General features: G+C 56.5%; 1 protein-coding gene and 1 long non-coding RNA gene across 7 annotated transcripts in view; one reads left to right on the top strand and one right to left on the bottom strand.

Annotated features, from left to right (window-relative positions):
- Positions 1-811: 811 nt before the first annotated feature.
- Positions 812-6,691, top strand: LAG3 (lymphocyte activating 3). Of its 4 annotated transcripts, none has more exons than XM_060306328.2 (9): positions 812-892; positions 1,265-1,402; positions 1,709-1,856; positions 2,244-2,503; positions 3,159-3,422; positions 3,820-4,095; positions 5,606-5,848; positions 6,130-6,257; positions 6,530-6,691. In XM_060306328.2, the coding sequence occupies exons 2-9, from the start codon at positions 1,345-1,347 to the stop codon at positions 6,632-6,634; spliced, it is 1,482 nt and encodes a 493-aa protein (XP_060162311.1). In that variant the 5' UTR covers positions 812-892; positions 1,265-1,344; the 3' UTR covers positions 6,635-6,691. The 4 variants fall into 4 exon arrangements, with proteins under 4 accessions (XP_060162311.1, XP_060162312.1, XP_060162313.1 ...); XM_060306329.2 differs by having other exon boundaries at positions 818-892; positions 1,214-1,402; XM_060306330.2 differs by having other exon boundaries at positions 875-892; positions 1,236-1,402.
- A 2,485-nt stretch (positions 6,692-9,176) lies between these two features.
- LOC132597967 (uncharacterized) overlaps positions 9,177-19,332 on the bottom strand; it is a 32,416-nt gene continuing 22,260 nt past the window's right edge. The window contains exons 2-5 of one of the 3 annotated variants that reach the window (XR_009565497.1): positions 15,331-15,668; positions 13,640-13,761; positions 10,660-11,672; positions 9,177-9,410 (exon numbers count right to left, since the gene is read on the bottom strand). This is a non-coding gene — a long non-coding RNA (uncharacterized lncRNA). Of the gene's footprint in view, positions 9,411-10,659; positions 13,762-15,330; positions 15,669-19,332 lie in introns of all 3 variants that reach the window. The other 2 variants (XR_009565495.1, XR_009565496.1) reach the window with 2 other exon arrangements.

The raw sequence follows: 19,332 nt of genomic DNA, 5'->3' as shown, positions 1-19,332 counted from the left end.
GAGCAGTGAGCTCCTTCCTGGTCAAGCAGGGAGAACTCCAGGACCTCTTGCGGCTCCAGGCCTAATGCAAGTTCTGGCTCCGCAGGCTGGGTGGCGTGGGGAGGAGTTCCCCTCTGGCCTCAGCCTTCCTTCCCTAGTTCTGCCTCAGGTTTTCCCGAGGCAGGATCCCTGCTGCAAGATGTCTGCATTTTTCCGTATCACCCTTGCCCTCTCCTAGTTCAGAGCCTCTGGATTGGGAGAGCCTACTGATCACACAGAGGTCTGAGCTGTAGAGGGGTGTGTGTGATTCACTGATACCATTCATCCCCAAAGATGAGAAGACACCTGTAACTCACCCGGGGTCAGGGTCACACACACACACACACACACACACAGCTTTTGTCTTCACACTCCCTACCTGACCTTTAATCTCTGAGCCTGCCTCAGTTTCCTCATGTGTACAATGGGGGATAATATTAGATTTCATGAGTTACTGTACACAAAGTGCCCACTACAATGCCCAGCACATAATGAAGGCACAAGACAGTGCAGCTATTCTTTTCCCTGTGTGTGGGGTGCCCCTCTTCAGACCTACCATCTCTTAGGGTACAGCAGAGCTTCTAGGAGTCATTGGATGGGTGGGGAGACAGGTAGACGAGGGTAATGAAGTTCTGGGAAGGTAAGGGAATAAGGGAGGGGATGAGTACCAAGGAAAGAACTTGCCAAGAACGTATGACTGGGGCCTGGGGAGGCACCTCAGAGATGGGCAAGTGGGTAGTTCAAGGCAGAAGAGAAGGGCAGAAGTTCCTCAGGAAAGAGGAACAGTCAGGAGGGTGGGGGAGGAGTAGAGAGGGCGGTGGGGACACCCAGGACTGAGGAAATAAACAAGGGGAGCGCCATCACAGGGGTGGAGGTAATGCTGCTGGGAATCAGCCCCCTCAGACTTTCCACTGCGAAGCGAAACCGTGAGCCCTGGGGTGCTGGGGGGGGCGACGGGGAGGGGAAGTGCGAAAGGTGGAGGGAAGACAGAAGGACAGGGGCCAGGGCCCTGGGAGCAGCAGAAGGGCCTCTAGCTCAAGACAGCCACCTTACCTCCACTCTGCTCTCTGCCAGCACCCTGCCCTATCCCCCGGGACCCCCACCCCATCCCTGACCGCACCCTCCGGCTGCCCGATCTGCCGGGCTTTCCTCTAGATTCCAGCCCCTGGTCGTTGGTTCCTCCCTCTCTCTCCAGGCCTCCATTCCTCTTTTTCTAGATTCTCTTTCTCCAACACCCTCTTTGCAGAACCCCTCTTGAACATCAGTCCTTCCCCACTTTCTGACCTCTTCCCTTTGGAGGGCTGTGTGGCCCAGGGCTCAGAGGAGATGTGGGAGGCTCGGTTCCCGGTCTGGCTGCTTCTGCAACTGCTGTGGGCAGCTGCAGGTAAGGTGGGGACCACCCTCTGGGAGGGTTGACCTCCAGACCCACAGCAGGGGGTGAGGAGGGATTTCTCGATGACCACACAGAGATGCCAAGGCCCTTAGATTGCGTGGATTCTTCTAACGCCTTTCTTGGGGCAGTCCTTCAGCCCCCAAAGCCTCTCTTAGGTCTCCCCCTTGGCAGGGAAGGGGCAGAAACCCAAGGTCTCCCTCAGCCCTGTTTCTCCCTCAGAAAACACTGAGGCTCCTTCTCTGCGTTGAAGTCTTTTGGCTCACGGCCCCTCCCCTTGGCCTCTCTTTTCCTCCCCAGTGGAAGCTCCAGACCCTGGGGCAGAGGTCCCGGTGGTGTGGGCCCAGGAGGGGGCTCCTGCCCAGCTCCCCTGCAGCCCCACAATCCCCCTCCAGGACCTCAGCCTTCTGCGAACAAGACAAGTCACTTGGCAGCATCTACCAGACAGGTAGGCACCCCAGACTGCAGCAGCAAGACCCCCAGCTCCAGCCGTAAAGGCGTGCAGACTTCCAGTCCCGGGCCCAAGCCAGCCCTCTGTGTTCTCCCCCCGAGCTGTCAGTCCCTCTGAAGCCAGTGGCTCAGCCTCGCCTGCCGCCCCCCGCCCCCCTCCCCGCCCTTCCTCCGCAGCCTGCCTCCCTCACACCTGCGTCCCCCAGCACGCCTGCCTGTCTCCGGTAGTGGATGGTGCTGGCCAACCGGAGCGGGGGACGGGACGGTTAGCAGTCCAGAGATCTTCCTTTGGGTGGGCTTCCTCATCCTCAAAGTGTGGTTGGACGGCCTCTTCCCCGGGGTTTCTTCCCCTCGCATTTCTCAGTCCCATCTCTCTCCCGCCCAGTGAGCCCGCGGCGCTCTCCCCGCGGGGCCCGGGGCCCCGCCGCTACACGGTGCTTAGGCTGGCTCCCGGAGGCCTGCGCGTCGGGAGGCCGCCCCTGCAGCCCCGCGTGCAGCTGGATGAGCGCGGCCTCCAGCGCGGGGACTTCTCGCTGTGGCTGCGCCCGGCCCGACGCGCCGACGCCGGCGAGTACCACGCCGCTGTGCGCCTCGGGGACCGCGCTCTCGCCTGCCGCCTCCGTCTGCGCGTGGGCCAGGCGGCGGGTAGGTGTGGCGGGGGTGGGGGGGACGGAGGGGGGAACGGGGCTAGGAGGAGGGCGCCCCATATCCCGCCGCCCCGGAGGCAGGAAGGGCTGCGCAGAGGCTGGCTGTGCTTCTAAGGATGCGTCCCAGGCCCTGCCGGAGAGCCCCGAGCAGAGGGGCGGAAGGGGCCGGCGAGCCTGCCTGCGGGGTGGAAGGTGCCCCCGGAGAAGCACGTGTGTGTAGGGAGGGCCGGGTGGAGAGATCGTATCACCCCTCGAGCTCCCCTCCCCGACCCACAGCGGGAGTGCCAGGGTGGAGGAAGGGATGCACCCCTTCGAGGGGGGAGCGCGGGGCTGGAGTGACTCCGTTGAGACATCTGTAGTCTGTAGCTCGGGGTGGCCTTAGTGGGGATCCTCAAGCAAGGCCTGGAGAAGGGGAAGCGTAGACCAAGCCCAGTGAACTGGAGGCAGGGGGCAGGGGAAGTAGGCAGGGGACTCCTGGGTATGCATTTTAAGCACCTCCGGGGCCAGGCCCTGGGCTGGGTGGGTGGGAGGACGGTTGGGAGAGAGAAGACAATGAGATCTACAGCCAGGTGCCTGTTTCCAGGAGCTTCCAGCTTAGCTGGCCTGATGTGTTGGGAAAGTGGGCCTGATCAACCTTCTCTGTCCTTGCGCAGTGACTGCCAGCCCCCTCGGGTCTCTGTGGACCTCCAGTTCCGTCATTTTGAACTGTTCCTTCAGCCGCCCTGATCTCCCGGCCTCTGTGCACTGGTTCCGGGACCCAGGCAGAGTCCCCGTTCAGGAGTCCCCCCATCACCTCTTAGCCGGAAACTTCCTCTTCCTGCCCCATGTCAGCCCCTTGGACTCCGGGACCTGGGGCTGCACCCTCACCTACAGAGATGGCTTCAATGTCTCCACCACGTACAGCCTCACTGTTCTGGGTAACTCCTCCAGTCTGCGTTCACACTTGACCACAATCCCTTCCTGCCCCCCCTTCCCCCCGTCACCTCCCCCGGGCTTATGAGCCCCCAAACCAAGCTGATGGCACCTGTGATTGCTCTGGGCCTCACTGTCCCAGTCCTTTCTCTTTCTCTTTGCAGCCTTTCAGCGGCTTTTCCCTTCTAGCTTTTCCCTTGGTCATCCAGCCTCACTTGCCGCCTTTTGGTCTCCTATTGGCCCACGCACATTCGGGGGTTCTGAGCACCCGCAGTTCATCCACCTTATTCTGCTCCTTAGCACTCTTCAGAGCTGGACCACCTCCTTCACCCTTCCTCCTCCCTTCCCTGCAGACCTAGCGCTCCAGCCCCTTTGTAACTTGGGGCTCCCTTTTCTTTGCAGGCCTGGAGCCCCCAGTCCCTCTGACAGTATACGCTGGAGCTGGTTCCAGGGTGGAGCTGCCCTGCCACCTGCCTCTGGGTGTGGAGACCCAGTCTTCCCTCACTGCCACATGGACCCCTCCTGGGGGAGGCCCTGACCTCCTGGTGGCTGGAGACCATGGCAACTTTACCCTTCTACTAGAGGCTGTGGGCCGGGCCCAGGCTGGGACCTACACCTGCGGCGTCCACCTGCAGGGGCAGCAGCTCACTGCCACTGTCACTTTGGCAGTCATCACAGGTCAGCCCCATGTGGGAAAGGACAGGAAGGGAAGGCTAGCTGGGCAAAGACTGGGCAAGTCCGCCTCATGATGCCAGGCCACTGGGCACAAGTTGCAGGGGGATGCCCCTTGTGGCCTCCTGTTTTTTCGCCCCCATATAACGAACAGAAACTGAAAACCTCCCCTGAGTCACTGGATGAATGTTCCACTCTTCCGTAAGGGACTCCCCTGCTCTGAATTGGGGGGAGGGTCAGAGAAGTTAGAAGGAGAGGTGGCAGAAGTTTGAATGGTTCAAGAGAAGTGGAATATAGTTCAAGAACCCGTGTCCACTTTGGAGCCAAGGCCTGGGTTAAAGTCGCAGGAAGTGGCCTGGATTGGGGAGGAATTAATAAATCCGTCCCTTAGTCAGCAAATATTTACTGAGCGAGGGCTTTTCAAGACAGTATAAAACAAACATAGAAGAAAAAACTAAACAAACTCAGAAGGTATGTGTTGATTGATCGGTAACTATCACCGCTTGGTTGTGTCTGCCGTACTCACCTATGCCACTAAATAGCTCCACAAAGTAGGCACTTAATAATGTACATTGGTTGAATGAATAAATGAATCTGCCAACAACACATCTCCTGAAGACCAGTGCTGGATTTCCACCTGCTTCCCAGGTATCTCTACGTAGATATGGTACCCACACCTCAGCCTCACTCTGAGCCCCATCTTTTCCTCGCACCCAATCCTCTTGCTAAGTCACCTTCCCGTCAGCCACTCGTGTCCTACTCATCCTCAACTTCCTCCTTCCCAGTCAGTTACCACAGCCTACCAGTTCTTTCTGTCCAAGGTCTTCCTGAGGGTCCACTGTCGAGTCAGTTTTCCAAGCTATCTGCATGACACCTCAATGGGAGAGAGATTGTTGTCCCTGTTTTACAGAGAAGGAACTTTCCCAAAGTCACAGAGCTGGGAAGTGCCAGACTTGGGGCTAAACTCAGGTGTCTGTGCCAGCAAACCTTCAGGGGCCTGTACGCCATGCTCAGCTCCAGGCCATTCATCGATTTTCTCCTCCTGCCCATCCCCGCCGCACAGCTTCGAGATGCTCTGTCCCTAGATCCGTTGATCTGTTCTCTAGACATTCAGAAATGGGGCTAGAATGCATTTGGGGGACACAGATGTGAGCCACAGCACGGAAGCAGGAAAAGTGCAAGGTCTCCGGGAGGCCAGCTCACCTGAACGATGGGGGAGGGGTTCTGAGTGTTTGAGTAGAAAGTCATGAAAAGGAATCTGAAATCTTTGTCACGTGATCCTTCGGGCCGTCCCCCGAAGGCAGTAGGGAGCCTGGAAAGTTTGGGGGCAGCAGAGTGATCTGACCAGAGCTTTGTCTTGATAAGATTAATGTGGCCATGACCCTGATCTCCTCCCCTCCACCTCACCCAATCAGAGCCCAGGTGAGTCAAGGCAAGTGAGACTTGGGGGTCGGGCCTAGGCTTTCATGTAAGGGGGTCGGGGCCCCCAAAGATCTCTTCCCTTTAATTTTTTCAGTGACTCCCAAATCCCACGGATCACCTGGCAACCTGAGAAAACTGCTTTGTGAGGTGACTCCGGCATCTGGACGAGAACACTTTGTGTGGAGCCCCCTGGACGAGCGGTCTCGCAGGACCTCCGCAGGCCCCTGGCTGCTGATGCCGGAGGCCAGGCTCCTTTCTCAGCCCTGGCAGTGCCGTCTGTACCAGGGGCAGAGGCTTCTCGGGACCGCCGTATATCTCGCTGAGCTGTCCCGCCCAGGTCCGAGACCCCACAGCGCCATAGCCCCAACTCCAGACCAGTCACCTCCATCCCACTTCCAGACCTCCTCCCCACACCACGCTCGCTCTTTCTCTCCAGTCAGGGAGCTGACCTCCAGCTCCTGTCTAGGCCTGACCCACTTCTGCCAATAATTAGCTGAGTGACCCTGGACGAGCGCCTTAAACTCTCCGGGTCTCATTGCCGGTAACATGTGGGGGTGTGGCAGGGTGTCCTTCCGGCCATGACCCTATGGCTCTTGCAATCCTGACCTCTCTCCGTAGGCGCCCAACGTTCCGGGGGAGCCCCGGGGGCCTGGGAAACAGGCCACCTTCCTCTCCTCATCCTTGGGATCCTCTTCCTCCTCGTGTTGGTGACTGGAGCCTTTAGCTTTCACCTTCGGAGAAGACGGGTGAGCCGGGAGCCCCCCTCCCCAGTCCTCGGTGTGCTGTCTGGCACCCCTTCCTCACGTAGATGAGCAAGGTTGACCCCTGAACTTGCCCTCAGAGCCCCCTCTCCATGAGCCTCTGCACTCCAGGGACCCCTTGTGCCTGAAGGAACCAAAGGAGGGGCTGAGGGAAGGCCTGGGACCATATGGGCAGGGAGGGGCCTGGGAAGGAATAGCTTATTCCCTTTCCCTTCCCCCTCCTCTTCCTCCGACCCTCTGTGTCTGTCTTCCCACAGTGGCGACCAAGCAGATTCTCTGCCTTAGAGCATGGGACTCACCCACCTCAGCCTCAGGGCAAGACAGAGGATCCGGAGCCGCAGGCGCAGCTGAAGCAGCCCTGAGCTGGAGCCGGGCAGCCCCTGCATCTCCGCACTTCAGTGCAAATAAACTCCCCGTCAGCAGCAAGCCTGAGTCCGGCCCCTTCTTGCCCAGGGAAGGTTCTGCCTCTCCCCAGCCTCTGGGCTCCCTTCTCACACCCTGGCCTTCTGACCTACTTTCCCCAGGCAGTCGTGCATCTTCCCCTTTTCCGTTCCTGGTTTCTTCGTGATTCTTTCTTCCTGGTGTCTGTCTTGCTCTTTCTTTCTCCTGGGGAGTCGTTTCCCTGAAGGTCCGGGCAGCCCTCACGCCTCACCCCTCCAGCCGTCTCCTCCGTCCTTCTGCTCACGCTGCTCCGGCTGCCCGGTTTCCTTTATATTTTGCCCTCAGGCCCACCCCACGCACGCCATACCTCAGCACTGTCCTTGGCCCTCTGGCGGCAGCGCACGCACGCGCGCACACACGCGCACACACACACACACACACACACTCAGCCCTGCCGGGTCGAGTCCTCCCGAGATGGGGTCTCGCAACCTTTCTGGGTGGCAGCCTCCGCCTCACCCCTATATTCCGCAGCCCTGGGCGACCTGTCTGGTCGCAGGCACGAGCGCACACTGCCACCCAGTGGTCTCTGTTTGTCACACACCACAGGGTCACAGGGCAGGCTGAGGCAGATTAGCAGTGTGGGGACCGGGGACCAGGCAACCCCGATGCCCCGTGGGCTGGCTCTACCTTTGTGACTGCACTCTCCGTGGTCCGCGCATGAGAGCGCACCCAGCAACCGTCTCCCGCCCTGTACACCCTCAGGACAGATCACCCTGGCCCTGGCAAAGTTATGATCCAAGTCTGACACAGGGGAGTCCTGGGGACAAAGTGCCCCACGTGGGGAAGAGAACAGACACCCAGACCCTGGCTGCTGCTAACGCCTCAGGAGTCCGGACCCCTGGCTTCTGGTCCCGGCTGTGCTGATGTGACCAGAGCTCGTCTCCTTGAGCCTCAGTTTCCTCATCTACGAAATAGGACCAGGAGGATAATGCACCCAAAGGGGTTGTGTAGATATGGGATAATACGAGGGCTTCGAAATCTGTGGGTGTGCTGAGCATCCATTCGTGAAGGAGGAGGAGACCCACGAGCCTGATCGCCTCCTTGCTCTGTCTGTCTGTCTTTCTAGGAGGGAACATTTCTCTGGGTGGGGCAGACGGTGCTTTAGCAGAGCACGCACACACACACACACACACACACGCACACACACACACACACACGGACCCAGCCCTCCGCCTGCAGTGTTTGCAGGGCTCTGGACTTGGGCTGAGGGAGCTGTCACCCTGGACTGGAGGGAGAACACTGCAAGTGGGTGGGAGCTGGTCTACAGGCGCCAATGGGGGGGTGCACAGACACAGGATGCGGCAAAGGCCCTGCCACTGTCCCCCGAGCCTGTGTGCTGTGTGCAGTGACACAGACACGAACCATGAAGCTGAAGACCTGCCCCGTGGAGACACAATGGCCAGAGACTTGGGGACAGAATGGGGAGAGGAGCACCTCCGTTCCGTGCAGAGCCCTGGCGGGGAGGGGCCGGAATAATGACCCATTTGAGGCCATCTGAGGTTCCCAGCCTTAGGATGGTGGTGACCCTTGTCTCGTCATAGGCAGGGACACAGGGGCACAGAAAGGAGGCTCTGGGGCTCGCCAGGGACGGTCGCACTGTAAGGGAAGGCCTGAAGCCCCTCTGAGCGGCCTTCAAAGCACCATCTACCCCCTTTGCTGTGGGCTAGGGGCGCTGCCAAGGAGACTCCTTAGCTCTGCCCACAGCCTGCTCTCCACGGCCGTGGTGAAAGCCACCAGGCTTTAATGGAGCAGGGGTTTCCTGGAAAGTTCTGTGGGTGACATTCTTCCTCTCTACGAGGTGACACCCTCTGCCCTTTGGGCTTCTGAGAGGAGTCACTGAGGATGCACAGGCTCTGTGCAGGGACGTCCCCGCGCTCATGCACAAAGGGGACAGGGAGGGGACAGAGGCCACCTGTTCCTCCACCCACTGAGGAAGAGAAGAGCAGAGAGCGGAAGGAAATGGGGGCAGGGGGCTTGTGTATACGGTGCTCCTTTGATTAATTCTCGGCCTGTCTCTGTGGGATCTCTCCTGGGGGCAGGGTCACTTTCCTGCTCCTGCCTCTCTGGCCCTGAACCCCACTCCCCATCCAGCAAGAGAACCTCCAGCCCTTTCCGTGTCCTCTTAGGGTCCAGGGAGTGAGATCAATCCATCCTGTTTCACCAAGTTTATCTGCAAACTGACATTCCAGGTTGGGGTCCTGGAGGGGAAAGGGTGGCAAGGAGGCAGGGAGCTCATGGGGGTTGTGGGGAGGGGGAATCGTCTTAGGTCCTCGTTAAAAAGGAAGGGAGGGGAGCACCCTGGTGGCCTAGTGGTTAGGATTCCGGGTTTTCCCCCCTGTGGCCTGGGTTCAAGTCCTGGTAGGGAACTGAGATCCCACAAGCCGCGCGGCACAGCCAAAAAAAAGGGAAGGGGGTGTATTAGTTATTTACTGCTACGTAACAAACCACCCCCAAACGCAGTAATGTAAGAGAGTAAAGATATTATCTCACAAGTTCAGGAATCTGGAAGCAGCCTGGCTGAGTAGTTCTGGTGCGGACCTCTTACGGGGGTTTCTGCCACGATTTGGGCCAGGGCTGTAGGCATCTGAAGGCTGGGCTGGGCTGGAGGATCTGGTGGTGAAAAGTTCCCTCAGGTGGCTGCCCGCCAGGGGCGTTGGTCTCTCCCCACGTGGGCCTCTTCACAGGGCTGCCCATGACCTAGCAAGACGAACACTACATGTCTTTACAACCTAATCTGGAGAGTGGCATGCCATCCCTTCTGCCGTTTTCTGTTGGCCACAGAGCCCATGCTCGTACAGTGTCGGGGACAGCATGAGGGTGTGAGGTGAAGGCAGCAGCAATCGCGGGGGCCATGTTGCACCCCACTATCATGGTGGGGAACAGTGCCCGAGAGAGACATAGGCCAAGAGGGGGAAGAGGCCTCTCAGGACCTCCACCCCCAGCCCTGCCAGGGACCTGACAGCCTCCTCCAGAAGTTCTGGAGGCCAAACGAGGTCCAGAGCTTTGCCCAGTCCAGCGTGTCAGGCAAGAGGCCATACTGTGCGCCTTCAGGCCTGTGGTCACCGTTGCCGGTGTGTCCCCCACCCCTGATCTGGTCTTCTCATCTCCACGGGGCAGGGCAGCCCCACAAAGGTCCCGGCCTCACCTCCCGCAGCAGCCAGGGTACTAGGCCTGGGCTCCTGCTGTTACCCCTCCCCCAAAGGAGGTGCGCTTAGCTTTCCCTGCTCGGGCCCACCCCAAGGTGGGGTTTGACCTTTGAAGGGAATGAGATTCGGGTGGGGATGGGTTCTATCTGCTCCACTCTGTGGCTGACAGTTTCTCCAGGGCCTGCAGGTGCCAGCTGGCTGAGCCCAGGCTGGGCTCTGAAATTTGCCTGCTCATACCTCCCATGGGGCGGGAGGCCTTGCAACCACCCTCTGGGAGTTGTAGAAAGTGGTCGTGGAACCGGGGGGAATGTGGCCTGGGTGGAGGTGACTCAGCCCTGCAGAACTCTGCTTCCCAGAGAACAGCCTCTGTGCCCCTCTCCCCTCCCCTCCCCTCCCCTCCCCCTCCCCTCCCCTCCCCTCCCCTCCCCTCCCCTCCCCCTCCCCTCCCCTCCCCTCTCCTCCCCTCCCCCCTCCGCCTCCCCCCTCCCCAAGCCCCACTCGCACCCGCTTTGTCGAGGCTGTGGAGGGTGCCACTGCAGCTGCTCTGGTGAGGAGGCCACCACAGGACTGCACCTGGGGCTTCCAACCTCCCTGCTCCACAGGCGGCCCCACCCCTCCTCCCACAGCCTGGTCCCCAACACTCTGTCAGCAGCCTGGGTGCTGGCTACCCTCTGCCTCCATCTCTTGCTCCCCCCCGGTCTACCCCCGCACCTCCAGCCTGGAGACAAAATACACGCGGCAAAAATAGCTTTGTCTCAGGAACCAGGAGACTTCTGGAAACCCCCATGCTCCGTGCTTACCGTCATATAATGGAGCAGAGAGCTTAACTTCGGTTTCTTCTTCTGTAAAATGAGGATAGTAATACGTGCTGAAAAGGTCTGGCATATGCTAATGTAGGTGACAGTGCTTTGAAAATGGAAAATCTCTCTCTAGATGTGAGGGATCCTGGTGACGCCAAGCCTCAGAAGCCCCAGATGAGGTCACTGGCCTCCTACCCCCTCCGTTGCTGTGGGAGAAGACTTCCCGCCGCCTCATCCTGACCTTTCTTTTTTTTTTTAATTGAAGTATAGTTGATTTACAATATTATATTAGTCTCAGGTGCACAGCACAGTGATTCAATATTTTTATAGATTATACTCCATTTAAAGGTATTACAAAATGATGGCTATATTTCCCTGTGCTTATTTATTTTATACGTAGTAGTTTGTATCTCTTAACCACCTACCCCTATCTTGCCCTTCCCCCTTCATCCTGGCCTTTCTTTTTTAATTTATTTTGTTTATTTATTTTTGGCTGCGTTGGGTCTTCGTTGCTGCGCACCGGCTGTCTCTAATTGCTGCGAGCTGGGGCTACTCTTTGTGGCAGTGCGCGGGCTTCTCACTGCGGTGGCTTCTCTTGTTGTGGAGCACGGGCTCTAGGCACACGGCTTCAGTAGTTGTGGCACATGGGCTCAGTAGTTGTGTCTCTTGGGCTCTAGAGCACAGGCTCAGTAATTGTGGCGCACGGGCTTAGTTGCTCCACGGCATGTGGGATCTTCACGGACCAGGGCTCCAACCCGTGTCCCCTGCATTGGCAGGAGGATTCTTAACCACTGTGCCACCAGGGAAGTCCTCCTAGCCTTTCTTACTGCAGAGGAGAGGCAGTAGGGTGAGGGGGACCATCCAGGGACTAGGGGCCAAGCAGGTAAGTTCAAATCCTAGTGCCATCAGGGGTAGTTACCAGCTTTGCGACTGTTAGTGATTCTCTTAAACTTTTCGGGCCTCAGTTTCCTCATCTGTATGGTCTGGAAAATAATACTTATGCCCGATCATTGCTGTAAGGATTAAATAAAATACACAACCATATAAAGCACACAGCAGTTCTACATGTTCAATATAAACTTGCTGTCTCTTCCCCTTTTCTTTTCCTGCTTGAAAACCCCAGAGGGAGGCATTGGTTCTTGGGAACCCATCTTCACAGGCCACAGACCCAAGAGCTGGGTGGCATCACACCGTCCATCTGGTACATCAGTTGCAAACTGGTGGGCCCTGAGCTAGATCCAGCCCTTGGAATGCTTTGTGTGATTTATTCAGTGTTAGAACAAAACACAAAATTAGTTGCCAACATTAAAATTAGGAGATATTACATAAATGTCTGGTTTTCCACCTTCTGTTGAAATGTTGGCAGAGCTGGCGACTCTGGGTTCACGTTCTGGTACAACCTCTACTGTCAGCTCAGCTGGAGCTGTGTGGTTAGTAGCTGCCCTCAGTAGCTGAGGCAGGGCCTCTTTTTACCTCAGTCTTCACCCCTCCCTAATGTTTACTACCAGCTTTTCTCAGTTATAGTGCTTAGCAGGGTCCTATAGGCATTTAAGTCTGTGAGCCTTTCTCTAGCCCCTCTGCATTCATTCATTCAGAAAGTATTCAACAGCCAGGGGCTGGGGGGAGGGGGAAACAGAGAGTTTGCATTTAAGAGGGACAGAGTTTCAGTGGGGGAAGATGAAAAAGTTCTGGAGATGGATGGTGGTGAAGGTTGTATAATAACATGAACGTACTTAATGGCATAGAACTGAACACTTAAAAATGGTTAAAATGGTAAATTTTATGGGATGTATCTATTACCACCATATATTTAAAATCAATCAATATCAATACAACTTAATATTTTAAAAAGTATTCGACAAGTATTAAGAGTCTACCAGGCCCCAGGCTCTCTGCTGGGTGCTAAGTAAGACAGATGTGGTCACCACTGTAGCCCGTGAGACAGACACTAAACGACAATTTCATAATTGTTTCACTTGGATAAGTGCTTCCAAGGGAGAAGCCGCACAGGGTACTGGGAGGTCTTACCACAAGGGAACCTTCATTCAACTGGGGCGCCCGAGCAGCCTTCTCAGACTAGGAGGAGGGGTCACGCGGAGGATGAGGGTGTGCTGTTCCTCACCCCATAACCCTCACCTCTGGACCACCCGCCTCCACGCTTCCTTCAGGGGAGAAATCAACTTCAGTCTCATTCCAGCCTCTGTTATGTGGAATTTTCTTTCACTGAGAGCAGAGCCCAGTGGTTACTGATCTATGCTTCCCGTGGAAGCCTTTCTCAACCTCCCAGTTGCAATAAGGTTCCCTATGATAAGCTGTCCCAACATTCTGTGCTTCTCCCTTTGTGGCACTTATCCAGTTGTGATGGAATTATTAAATGTTTAGTGTCCGTGTCACCATGTCTAGCTTACTGAACATCACACCCCCGGGCCCCAGCAGCGTGCCTTGGGCTGTTAAACACCGCACACTTGTTGAATATACCAATGAATGGAGAGAACTGGGCCAGGTCAGGGGTTATAATCTTAAATGCCTACAGGAGCCTGCTCAGTCATGTAAATGAGAAAAGCAGGCAGGCGGTACACAGGAAGGATGTTTGCATTCCTGCCTGAAGGAGGACACACCCTCTCCCTTGAAGGACAAGCCTTAGAGGTTGCACCTAACACTTGCTCTTACTTCCATTAACCAAACCCGAGTCATTTAGCCATACCCAGCTGCAAGGGAGGCTGGGAAATATCACTGAAATCTGGGCAACAATGAGCTCAGCTAAAAATCGAGGGTTCTATTACTAAGGAAGAAGGAGAAAACAGATTTGGGGGACAACTAAAGGTCTGTGCAGAGAGAGAGCTAAGATCTAAAGAGTGGATACAAGTTTTCCAGTTTGGTGATTCTCAACGTGTGGCCCATGGGGGTCCCTGAGACCCTTTTGGGGAGCGGGGGTTGCCAGGTCAAACCACTTTCATAAAAATAATAGGACATTATTTACCTTTGTCACTATGTTGACATTACAGTGATGTTGCAAATTCTGGGTTAGACTGCTGCCTTAGCACAAATCAAGGTCATGGTGTCAAACCTTGCTATGGTCATCGTGCTCTCCACCGCCAGGCACTTGCAGTAAAAAAAGAAGAAAAAATTAATGCCAGTTTCACTTTAGAATGCACTTGATGAAGCAGTAAATAAATACTAATTGTATTAACTCTCAACCCTTGGGTACACTGTGTTATGAAATGAGAAGTAGCAGAAAGTGCTTTGGCTGCAAATAAAGCACAATGGTTGTATCAATAGAAACACTTGTATTAATAGTTGCACTTGCAAGCTGAACTAGCCACTTTTGTTCATAGTAAGGGAATGCCGTGATGACACGCGCATATTGGAAGGACCACTCAGGCTGCTGTGCAGAGGATGGCCTGGAGGAAGGTAGAATGGAGAGGCCAGGAGGCCAATGAGGAGGCAGGAGCTGTGGTCCAGGTGAAGGATGATGATGGAACCGTGGATTGGAGTGGTGGTGGTGGGCAGAGTGACTTGGACAGACTTCAGAGCTGCTTAGAAGGTAACGCCCGGGGGAATTGGTAAATAAATACATGGGAGGGGGTGGGTGAGGAAGGAGTCAGAGATTACACCCAGTTCCTTGGGTTTGAGCAGCTTGGTGGGTGATGGAGCCCTCACTGAGTGGGAAACTGGAACAAGAAGTAGGTTTGGGGGCTTCCCTGGTGGCGCAGTGGTTGAGAGTCTGCCTGCCAATGCAGGGGACACGGGTTCATGCCTCAGTCCGGGAAGATCCCACATGCCATGGAGTGGCTGGGCCCATGAGCCATGGCCGCTGAGCTTGCGCGTCCGGAGCCTGTGCTCCGCAACAGGAGAGGCCACAACAGTGAGAGGCCCGCGTACCGCAAAAAAAAAAAAAAAAAAAAAAAAAAAGAAGTAGGCTCGGAGGGTAGTAGTATTCAGGGGATGAATTTGGTTTGGGATGCATTGAGTTTGCTATGTCTGATGAGCATGCAAACGGAGAAACCCAATGGGCAGACAGATACCCCCATTTGGTGCTCATGAGAGATCTGGACCAGAGAGAAACATTTGAGGGTTGGCCAGAGACGAAGGCCCAGAGGAAAGGAGCCTGGTCCATGGTCACTCTGGGTGTCTGAAATGCCTCAGCCCAGGCCCTTTCTGCTACACGGGCCCAACTATAATGCCCCTGGGGAGGGAGCCCCAGAAGCCCCCCCTGAACAAATGTCCTCAGGGCCCTGGAGCCAGGGGCTGTGTGGGGCTGACCACAACGGCTATCGTAGACCCTCTATCTCCCCGCCTCCCACGTCTGCTTTCCCTGAAGCCCAGGCCAGACTGTAGCATCACTGATATAATCTTTTTCTTGCCACCCAACGAAAAGCACAGTGACCCTTTTTCTCGCTACTCAATGAGAAGCGCAGTGACGCTCTGGGCTCTGGCCGGGTTCTACAGATGTTTTTCCCTTGACTTTGCCATTTTCATTTTGACAACTTCCCCAAGAAGCAGGGGGTGGGGACCCCAGCCCCAGGTGGTGACGCTGGGGGCTGGCCCAGGCCTGGGGCGTGGAGGAGCCTCACTACCAGGCTTCCTGTCTCTCCGTTTGAGAACATCTCTGCAGAAGTAACAGGCGCTCTCCCCCGTGGGCTCTCGCTCCCAACGCTCACATAGACACACCTGTGCAAGAAGCAGAGGGGAAGAGAGATCCAGGCCCAGAGGTAAGAGGAACAGACAGGGCTTTGTTCCTTCCCGAGGGTCGGGGAAGGGGAGAGGAATGTCACAGAAGACGTGTTGGATTTCCAGGTCTCTGCCCACAGCTCTGACCACCTTCTCTTGCATTTCATGAGCATTGATCTCCCCTTGGAAATGGGAGCTTGCAGAGGCCGGGGATTACGCCACACTTCTCTCCGCGGTCCCACGGCGCACAGCTCGGTTCCCGGAGCGGAAGGGTGTTGACTCGGAAGGGTGACTCCGAGAACAGAGAAGGAATGGGTGCCCCGGGCTGAGAAAGGCCACTAGTCATGGGGAGTGGAGGAGATGAAGACAGGGAGAGGGGAAAAGAAGACAAGAGGGAAGGAGGGATGGGAAAGACATAAAAATAATCAACAAATATTAAGGAGGGAGGAGGCCTAGAAAAAAGAAAGGAAAAGAGAAAAGAAAATAAAAGCAAGAAAAAGAGAAAGAGAAGTAGAATCTGGTCTAGAGACAGCTCTCCCCCAAAATTAATTTTCCCAATGACCCAATCACCAAAAACTCACACCAGAACGCATACTGGCAGCAGTTCGTACGTAAGCTGTGTGATTGATGTAGCCTCCATCGACTCCCTGTTTATGGGTTTCTACACTTTTGTTGACTTCTTTGTGCATTTTTAGGATTTTTGAACAATATGTCTAAAGGCACTTCCACTTTAATTAGCTTCAAAATGGTTAATGAAGCAGTTGAAAGGTAACATTCCCAGAAAGGGTTGAAACCGAGCTCTTCGGCATGGCGTGCTGTAAGAGTGACAGACACGTATTTTTAGGCCGCGACATCGTTAGAAAAATTGGTTCTAAGGAATTGGTTTTAGGTGTCTCAGCTGCTCTGCAAAAGGAGGCTAGTGGGGATTAGAAAAAGATTTGCAGACCCTCCCTGGGCTTGGTGGGCGTGTGTGTGTGCGTGTGTGTGTGTGTGTGTGTGTGTGTGGTGGGGGAGCACGCAGGAGGTGATCCCCTCAAGTGGGATGCCCTGAGGACCCCAGCCTTCCACTTCCATGCCCTGGGTCCTTTCCTCTTTCCTGAGGCCTCCCTGGCCTCCAGCCCTGTTCCCTGGGTGTCCTCTGTCCTCCCTTCCTGGCTGGATTCTGGGCGAAGGGCCTCCCTCCCCACGGTCAGATTCCTCAAAATAGGCCCCATTCTCGCTAATTCAAAGATTTCACTCTGGGTGGGAGAGCTCTTCCTGAACGTCCTGCTCTTGTGGCGTGACTTTTTCGGGCTGCGAGGCTGAGGGTAGAACCTGATGGGGGAGGTCACGCACCTCATGTTCTGACAAACGATTTCTTGCGCTGTGTAGGCTCTGGGCTCGAACAAAATGGCCGCCCTCCTCACCTCAGATGAAAGGGTTCCCAGAGGACCAGGTCAGAGAGAACCCCGGGCTGTTTCCCTCTTTCAGCGTGGGGCCCCTTAGGTAGAAGAGGCCCCCCTGGGATACAAACTCCCCCCACCGACCGGTTTGGGGCAGAAGCCCCTCAGCCCTCGGGCCCTGATCCTGGCCACGGTGATGTCCGCCACGCAGTTGGAGACCGAGGGCCCGGCGCGCTGTCGACCCTCAGTGAGCGCTGGTTGAATGAACCACCTCTGGTGAGGGTGGGTGTCGGGGAGGAGCAGGCGGGGGCCTGGGTTTGTGGGCTCCGAGGCTGAGGACTGTTCTGCACCTTTCGGGGGATTGTGGTAGGAGGGGGGCTCCGCTCTCCCCACGTGGGCGGCAGAGGCAAAGGAGAGGATGGCGGAGGTTGCAGCCAGGGAACCACAAGGGTCCCTTAGAGGGACCGCGTCTCTAGGAAGTTAGTTCCTGTGAAGCCGGGGAGCAGCAGCACCCGGGCGCGTGCGGTGGAGGCCGCATCCCGCGGCGGGGCTGGAGGGGGCTGATGGGGGCCGTGGGGAGGAGATGAAAGCGCCTGCAGGACCACAGACCGGCGCTGCGGTGGGGATGCGCCCGCCTCCTCCCCCCCAGCCTCGCTCCTCAGCGCAGCCCGGGGCGGGGAGGCTCGGGGCGCCAAGGGTGTGCGGGGCCTCGCCACTCTGGCCTCTCCTCGCCTCTCTTTGGGTGTCCTGCTCAGAATTTGCTTCGCTTAACCTCTGCCCCTACCTTGTTTGTACGCCCCTGGGCTTTGTGTGTGATCGTGGACTGTGTGAAGTGCAGCTGTTGCTTTAATGAGCTGCTCTGGGTCTCTCCCTGCCGCCCTCTTTCCTACCCATCCTCTCGTCATCCTCCCTTGGGGCTTCTGTGTGTTTCTCTGAATCTGTCCTTTCCCTTCTCTCTCTTTTTTTTTTAATATTTATTAATTTAATTAATTAATTTATTTTGGCTGCACTGGATCTTCATTGTGGCATGCGCGTGGGATCTAGTTCCCTGACCAGGGATTGAACCCAGGCCCCCTGCATTGGGAATGCGGAATCTTACCCACTGGACCGCCAGGGAAGTCCCTGTCCTTTTCCCTTTGTCCAGCCTGCAGCCATCTCCCCGGCATCCGCCCCTGGGCTCCAGGCTGTGTTCTGCAGGCTCCCTTCACATAGAGGCTTGTGGAAGCCTGCATCCCTGCCAGAGGCCTGGATGCCGGTTTCCAGGCCAGAAGGGCCTAGAGAGTAGTGGCAGCTGGAGAGAGGAGGGATGCTAAAGGAGAAGAGGCAAGGGGCTCTTAAGGTGAGCCCAGGAGAGCCAGACTCACCTCCTGGTGTCTGAGGCACAGAGGAAGGGGGACACGGATGCAGGGAGTTGAAGGTGGAGGCATCAGTGTGGGGAAGCATAGGTGCAGGAATGCACAGATGTGAGCAGAGAAACGGGGGGAGAGAGGAGCCAGGGCCTCGGGGACCAGCGGGCCCTCCCAGCCGCTCTCAGGGGCTGTGGTGTACAGGATGCTACGGTACCGGGGCAGAGCGCCTCTGGGGAGGCTGAGGATGTGGAAATCAAAGGCCAGCTCTCTGAGGCAGCAGCAGAGGCCCCAGGCACCAAAGCAAACAGCGGCTGGAAACCCAGAACCTCCCCCATCAAGCTGAGGCCTGCGGTGGCAGCGCAGGGAGCTGGTGGCGAGAGGTGGCCCTTGCGCAGACCCCAGGATCACCGAGTGGGGAAGAAAGAATGACCACCACTTGGGGAGAGGCAAGAATGTTCCCAACCTTGCTCAGGCATCTAGGCTGACTTTGGACCCCAGGGAAGGGCTATCCCACATGCAGACTCCTTCACTCTCCGCTCATCAAGGACACGGTGAGTCTGGGGTGGCGGCCGTGGGACCCGCTCTCAGATGTCAGCGTGCCCTGCCCTACACTTTCACCCCAGCCTTCCCCTCTGTGCCTCCACGGCCTAGGCCAACTTGCAAAACAACTTCGCCCGTGACTAGCCTCCCTCTTCCTTTCCTGGAAACCTTCTTCATGACCTCTTCTCTTCCTATTTCCCTGGTTTAAAAGAATTCTATCCAGTTCCCACCGTGAGTTGGGCCCGGGATAGTTCCTCTTTCAGGCAGATGGGGAGGAGGCTGCCTGAAAGCAGATGAGGAGGAGGAGGGGGCTTTCCCCCTGGCCCCCAAACCTCACGAGGAGGACCAAGCCCTCAGCACCCATCTGAGTGCTACATCCTAATCATGGATCAGTGCCCAACAGGAAGCAGAATGCGTCTCAGATGGTTCAAGACCATCTGCAGAAAGAGGTGTGGACAGGGGCCCAACCAGCATGTGAGGAACCAGATACCAGTAGGAAGAGGCAGAGTCTTGAAGGGGAAAGGGCCAACCTGTTGTTTCTAGAACCCAGTGAGGGTTTGAGCTGTGGTTAGGGGGCCATCTGACAGGAGCTGCCGTTGCCAGGGGAGGGAGCGGGGAGAGAGGGAATACAGCCATTGCCAGAAAATATGCCCAGAGCCGGGAGAGAGTAAGGATAAAATACCCCCACCTCTCTCCCCGGCCCTCCCATCTCTTGTGGGTGCTTCCCAGCG

Source organism: Globicephala melas, chromosome 10, assembly GCF_963455315.2.
Source record: "Globicephala melas chromosome 10, mGloMel1.2, whole genome shotgun sequence".
Classification (NCBI taxonomy): Eukaryota; Metazoa; Chordata; class Mammalia; order Artiodactyla; family Delphinidae; genus Globicephala; species Globicephala melas.
The sequence above is the reverse complement of the archived record's forward strand: the minus strand, read 5'-3'. Positions and strand labels throughout refer to the sequence as shown.